Genomic DNA, 7,056 nt, shown 5'->3' with positions numbered 1-7,056 from the left:
TCTCAAAACATTTTCTTTCTACTTGAGCCCTTGGTATCAGCTTATTTCCCCCCTCCGCCCTGCCCCAGTGTGCCTCATCATTGCCAACACTGAAAATTCTTAGGCCCTCTTCAAGCCAAGATGATTTTCCAGGCTGTTAATAAAACTAAAACCACTGCCGTACCGTCCATTTTGAATCCTAGTGACAGAATAGGACAGTAGAACTGCCCCTTGGGGTTTCAGAGACTCTTGTCTTTACTAAAATAGAAAGACTTCTTTCTCTCCAGGAGAGATTGGATTCTACGCATCACCCACTGCACCCGCAGGGCTGTTCTAGAAGGTGGCAAAACTAGAGAAGTGTGCTTTTTGGGGGGCGGGCGGGGGGGCACGGAAGTAGCAATCTGGCTTATTGTCTTTGTTTGGATAATTGCTTGCGAAGGGGGCGAATCTGTTCCACAGGGTCGATGGGGGAGAATCCACCCTAGGGTGCGGGGCCAAGCGGCCTCCACCTGCTGGAGGCGGGGCCGAGGCGGAGCTAAGATGCGAGGGAGGTGACGCAAGAGGTACCCAGCTCGCCCGGCTCCTGACTGACCCCGACAGAGGCTCAGATGCTACAGCAGCCCCCCAGGTCTGCCTCTAGGTGAGTCCTGCGCTGGCCGTGGCTGCCCACCCGAGACGCGCGCGTCTCCTTCGGATCGGCGGGTTCTGTTGAAATCCTCCGGCGGGGTCGGGGCCAGACAAAGAAAGGATGGCTGGCTCTGCGTCAGGGGAAGAGAGTGCCCGGAGGAGGAGATTGAGTGGCTCTGTCACATCAGAACTGGGGGTGGAAGTAGACACAGACATCTTGCATTCAGGCTGCAACGAAGAAAAATGGAGCAGGCGAGAGGCTGGTGCTAATTGGGGCCTGCTCAGCACAGCTGCAGCCGCAACGAACTGTTTTTGGATATTTTATCGCTAGAAGTGACCAGAGAAGGACTTCTGCTTTTTTGAGGGGGGTGGGGGTGGGGAATATATGGGGAGTATGAGTATTTCTGTTTCAAGGAGGGAAATACATGGCTTTGCCTCCTCTACAATGTCAATAAGAGGGGCGATCAAAGAAAGGTTTGCGGGGCGTCTGTCTGAAGCATCCATCCTAAGCAGGCGAGGTGGTTCAGAGAGAGGCCTGCTGGAGGTGATGTTGCCAATGCAACCGATTGGGGCGCACTGCCTGTGCCTGGCGTCGTCGTTCTCAGCCCTCATACACTTATCTTCACAGTCACCCTGGCAGAGGGGAAAACAGACTCCTGACAAGAGCAGGGCTGAGCAAGCTTAGTTCATCCCTCTGCCAGATGGTAGGCAGGTGTGTGTGTGTGCGGGTTGTGTGTGTGTGTGTGTGTGTGTGTGTGTGTGTGTGTGTATGTGTGTTGCCTTTGGTCTTGGGATCTCAAAGATGAGATGATTGATAAGTACCAATCTTCCTTCCTACCTGTTTGTTTCTCCCGAAGTCCTTCCTGAGGAGCCATAGGGTGATGCTCAATAAGCATTGGGCTGCTAACTGTAAGGTCAACAGTTCAAGCCCACCAACTGCTCCACAGGAGAAAGATGAGGCTTCCTGCTCCCGGAAACGTTGCCCTCTCAGAAACCCCCTGGGAGAGTTCTGCCCCATCTGAGCGTTACTCTGAGTTGGACTTGACTTGATGGCAGTGAGTTGCTTGAGTGAAATCCATCCTAAGGGCCCACCCCGGTGGTCTGCTGGGGAAACATCAGACTGCCGAACCACAAGGCTGGTGGGTCACACCCAGCAGCTGCTCCGAGGGAGAAAGATGCAGCTATCTGCTCCTGAAGAGATTGACAGAGTCCCAAAGTCACTGCCAATCCTGGCTCTTCGCAATTCCAGTGGTAGGGTCGAACTGCCCCGGTGAGTTTCTGAGATTCTAACTTTACTGGCATGGAAAGCCTGCCTTTCTCCCGTACAAAGCCCCAGAAACCATGCAGAGGAGCGCTGTGAGTCAGAATTGATTTGCTGGCAGTTTTGAGTTGGAGGAGGCTTGGTGGTGCTGTGGGGTAGGTTGTTAACCACGAGGCCAGAGGTTCCAGTGCGCCAGCTGCTCCCATAGAGCTACGGCCTTGGCAACGCTATGTGGGGTCTCTGTGAATGGGAACTGACGATGGCAGAGGTTGTTGGAAACCCCTTCCTCCTCTGAAACTGGGAAAGCCAGCCCTACGATGTCACTGTCCCTTCCTCTCCCTGTCTCAGAATCGCAGCGAGCCATGGGGTCTTTTCCCTTCTTTTTCATGAGAAAGAGATGGTGAGAATGGTTGGGTCTGGGTAACGAACGAAGAACACTGCGCGATGCAAGGAAAATGGGAAACCGGCGAGAAGTGCGGGTCAGCTGACCCTCCCAAGACTGCGCGGATAGAGGGCAGGGGAACCTCAGACGGGTTTGCCCGTGTAAAACCTCCCTGCTGGAGATGTCCTGCACAGGACAGACAACTTAAAACAAACGTGGCCCGTGAACTGCCTCTTGGAGTGAGGGCATGATTGCACACTCACCACTGCCCATTGTGCCCGACGGGCTTACACTTGATCTTTTTCTTGCAGGTTCAAAATGATCTCCCAGAGGGTTTCTCTCCTGCTCTCCGGCTTACTGTTTTGCCTGGCACTTGGATGGACCCCGGCATCTGCTTACAGTCCTCGGAGTCCTGACCGGGTCTCCGAAGCCGACGTCCAGAGGCTGCTCCACGGCGTAATGGAGCAGCTGGGCATTGCCAGGCCGCGCGTAGAATACCCAGCTCACCAGGCCATGAATCTTGTGGGCCCACAGAGCATCGAAGGTATTGACCACATTCTGCCAATTTCAAGTCTCTATTAGCATTTTAAATGTTTATGTTGAAATATGTCTATGTTTAAAAGATTCTGTGTCCTCTCTGGTTTTCTTTTCTTTTTCTGTCTCTGCAGTATCTGAAGGTCATGCCCACATAAGACTACAAATCCCATGAGGGCAGGGACCTTCACTGTCTAAATCCCAGCTCTAGCCCCCGGCCTGAGCACAAGGCCTGAGTACATGACATATATGTAATAAGTGCTCCCTCCCGGTTGGCTGAAAGAAGTTCCACGTAAGGATACATCGGAAGCCAGCCCCCGTCTTTCCCCTACTACTCCTCTTAGGGCAATTCTGCCTGGCTGGTGGCCTCTCAGAGTCAGGGCCAGCCAGAATTTGTAAAAGTGCCCACAAGGCAGGACCTGCAGTATCTTGTTTGGTTCGTAGGGCCGACTCCATACCCAGGCAAGAAAGCTTTGAAGCTGGCGCCTGTGAGCTTGTGGTGCACCAGGGAGGAGGCCTCATTCCATGTCTTGCTCTGCTTCCTTTCTGATTCCGAATGATCTCCGCCTCCCCTGAGGCAGAGCCCCAAAGCAAGAGCAAGACTCCTTCAGCGTAACCCCCACAGGGGGACAGGGATATTTCCTTCACACAATCTCAAAACACACACCCAGCTAAATGCCATTCCTAATGCCCTGCGGTCATAGTGGATATGAGGTGGGCTGCCACCACAAGGTATGCAGTTCAAAACCACCAGTGGCTTTGGTGGAGAAAGAGGAGGCTTTCTATTCCCATGAAGAATGACAGTCTCAGAAACCCACAAGCGTAGTTCTACCCTGTCCTCTACGGTCACCGGGAGTCAGAATCCCCTTTACGGTGGAGAATTTGGTTTTAGGGTTTGAAGGTGTGTAATATTGCCCAAGACTGCTATCTCTAAACACCTGCTTTTTGCTCTGGGCTCCTGTGAATTCCATGGGTGTTCGTGAGGCGTGGCTCACATATCTGTCCTGATACCTGGGTTTTTAAGCCACTGCGCAAAACAAGCTCTGCAGGGTTCTTGTCTGTGTCTGTTGACGTTTGATTTCAGGAAGGAATTAAGAGAGATGACTTGAAGCAGCAAGCAGGCAAGCCTGGCACAGAGCCAGAACAAATCCGCAGGGCTTCCTGCCACCCTTTAGGGAGAGAGTGAAAAGTTTTGCCAGTGCCTGTCACCTGCTGCCGCTAGCATGCCTATCTGTTTCAGAACAGCTTATCTGACCACTGGGGCTCTCGGCCCTTTTAGCACCATAAATGCTTGGTTAGTCACCTTGCTGTTGGCCTGGAGATGACTTTTCAAGTTCCTATTAGCACCTGGAAGCCTGGTCTATGCTAGAAACGAAACAGCGACTCCTTGGGCTTTACAATCCTGTGATTCTCCAGAGCCTCCTGTTAACCGCACAGATGGTTACCACACACGAGTGCTAACCACATAGTGGATGATTCCAGTCCTTCCAGAGGCACCTCGGAAGAAAGGCCTGACCATTTGCTTCTAGCAGGTCACAGCCCTGAAGACCGTGCAGAGAATAGCTCTACTCTGCAGTATATACGGACCCCCTTGAATCAGAATCAACCTGGCAGGAACTGGTTGATCTGCCACTGTGCAGGCGCCTGGGCCAGCTCTGCCCTGAAGGCTCACAGGGATGGGCTGGAGTGGGGAGTGTTGTCACTGGTCCATGGCGTCCACTCTGAGTCATAGTGATCCTCTATGTCCGTGGTCCTCAACCTGTGGGTCGTGACCCCTTTGGGGGTCAAACAACCCTTTCACAGGGGTTGCCCGATTCATAACAGTAGCAAAATGAGTTATGAAGTAGCAACAAAAATAATTTTATGGCTGAGGGGTCACCACAAGAGGGACTGTATTAAAGGGTCGCGGCACTAGGAAGGTTGAGAACCACTGCACACGATGGATTCAGACTCAGAGAGTCTGTAAGACTGAGTAGCAGCACCACCACACAGGTTTCAGGGCTGTCATTTTTCATGGAAGCAGAAGGCCACATCGTTTTCCCGAGCACTGGTTGGTGGAACTAGCCATTAGCAAAGGCTTAACCACTGCACTACCAGGGCTCCTCTGTTATACGTCTGAGGTCCTCCTTTTCATGATTCGGCTCTGTCCCTCTTAGCTCTTAAGAAGATTCACTAGGTCATGGCCCACCGACAGACTGGCAGCTTACTTCTCCAAAACTAGACCCAACCAAAGCCACTGCCATCGAGTTGATCTGAGACTGTAAATCTTCATGGGAGCAGATAGTCTCATCTTCCTCCTGTGGAGCACTTGGATAGGTTTGAACTACCAACCTTATGATTAGCATCTTAGCGCTTAACCCGCAGTGCCATCAGGGCTTCCTTTTTCAAAGGCTCAGGAGGGTGTGTATCCCTTCATTTTGCTAAGGTAGAGTCTCATATAATGTAACCACCAGGCAGTAACTATCCTATCACCTTTGTCATCCAGCAAAGAAATAGTATCCCTTCATATCCACAGGTCCCTTCTGTAATCAAAGAGAGAGGCATATGCAGCAAGTGTGCACTGTCCAATTCTCTTTACTGCAGCCTCGCTGAGAGCTAACAGAAGACAGTCTTACATGATAAGAGGTTACGGGGGACAGAAACAATAACCTGCCCTGGATGCCAGCTTTTATTTTATTGAGAGTCCTATTCATATGTACGTAGTATGGTTTCGACTAATCCATTTATTTGCTCTGGCAGTGGGTTTTCTGATGTTCGATCAGGCTAATTTCCAGACTTCTATCTAAATAACCACCCATTGATAAACGTGCCAGTGTACGCCGTTTCTTCCATCTCCCTTCCAACAGGTTTCAGCAGAGCTTCCAGACTCAGACAGACTAGGAAGCAAGGCCTTGTGATCTATGTCCAGTCAGGGAAGGCTAGAAAGAAAGGCCTGGTGTTCTACGCCCACCACCCAAAACGTTCAGCTAATGAAAACCCTGTTGATGACAACAGTCTGATCTGAAATCCAACAGGGAGATAGCGCAGGGCCAGTTACCCTTTGAGTGGAACTGACATGAATGCAGCTAACAACAAGAATGACAAAACGTTTTGAGGCCAGGCCCCAGAGCATCTCACTTGTCACCGCCTCAGACATGACACGTGGCATACAGAGGACAATCAAATGCCTGTCTGATTGCCGGGTCTGCTCTGATTCAGTTAGCTAGATCAGCCTTGCAGTTCACGAATCTCCTTCATGAAGCTTCGCTCCGTTCTAAGAAGATCCGATTGCTAATTGCTTGGCTGAGCTGAAAGGGCCTTAGTCAAACCCACCGGTCGCTCGTGGCAGTCTGCTTCCATGAAGACTGCAGCATTAAAAACCCCACGGGCAGTTCCACTCTGCTACACTGTTGCCTGGAGGCAGAATCAACTCCATGGCATGAGTTTGGCTTGGGGGCTTTATTAGTTCTTAAAAATAGAATTAAAAACTAACTTTTTAGTATATGAGATAGCCTAAGTAAATCACAATCCGGTTATGGAGGTCATCTATTCCATTTAAAAAAGAAAAAAAAGCTCTCCTTTGACGCCATCTTCCTTTTGTCCCATGTTCCTTCCTGTCCCATTTTCCTGCTGCAGCTCTGGAAACAGGTCTAGACTCGGGCCAGCAGGGGCCTCCCCAGCATACCCGTTCGTCCTGGAGGACTTCTGAAGTCGAGGAGCTTGCTGGTTCATAGTCACTGGGGAGGAAGCCATTTGCCAAAAACATCCCGAGAGGATTGGGGCTTAATTTTTGCTTCTCCCTGGGCATCAAATATATAAATTCTTACTCCAACACATAACAGAAACACAAAGTAAAGACAGTTACACAGGGACCTACTTGGTGCTTGAGTTCAAAACGGATGAGGGAGCTTCAAAATCTTTGTGGAAAACTTCCATAAGCTCTTCATTTGGAGCCCTCTTGTATGGGTTGTGTATTTTCCCCCCTCGAACCTTGTTTCCTATTATTTTCTCTGCTCTTTGATTGTTGAGTCCTTTATGAGATCGATGTACTATAAACATTTTTTCGGTGGCCTTTTGCTTTTGTTGTAACTTTTTGTCCTGAATTAGGTGAAAGGTGACAGAGCAGATCGGGTTTCCATTCGGTAACTCATACACATTCTGTTTCTTGACATTGACAGCAATCCCTACAATGTAACAACACCGATCCCACTTCCTGCCTGTGCGACTCGTTTCTGGTCCTCCTTTCCTAACCGATCTGAACTTGGTTTGGGGGTAAAGACTGCTCTGATCTCAC

General features: G+C 50.5%; 1 protein-coding gene across 1 annotated transcript in view; it reads left to right on the top strand.

Moving 5' to 3' along the window:
* Window positions 1-7,056, top strand: part of LOC101646510 (rho GTPase-activating protein 11A) — a 96,652-nt gene that overhangs the window by 30,612 nt on the left and 58,984 nt on the right. Inside the window, exon 10 of the mRNA XM_045287671.1 lies at window positions 2,561-2,793. Coding sequence (XP_045143606.1) covers window positions 2,561-2,793 — 233 coding nt within the window. The remainder of the gene's footprint in view (window positions 1-2,560; window positions 2,794-7,056) is intronic.

The sequence above is a fragment of the Echinops telfairi genome, unplaced genomic scaffold, assembly GCF_000313985.2.
Source record: "Echinops telfairi isolate 266 unplaced genomic scaffold, ASM31398v2 ScPeMD7_18;HRSCAF=68, whole genome shotgun sequence".
NCBI classification, from domain to species: Eukaryota; Metazoa; Chordata; class Mammalia; order Afrosoricida; family Tenrecidae; genus Echinops; species Echinops telfairi.
This window is presented reverse-complemented; position numbering and strand designations above follow the sequence as displayed.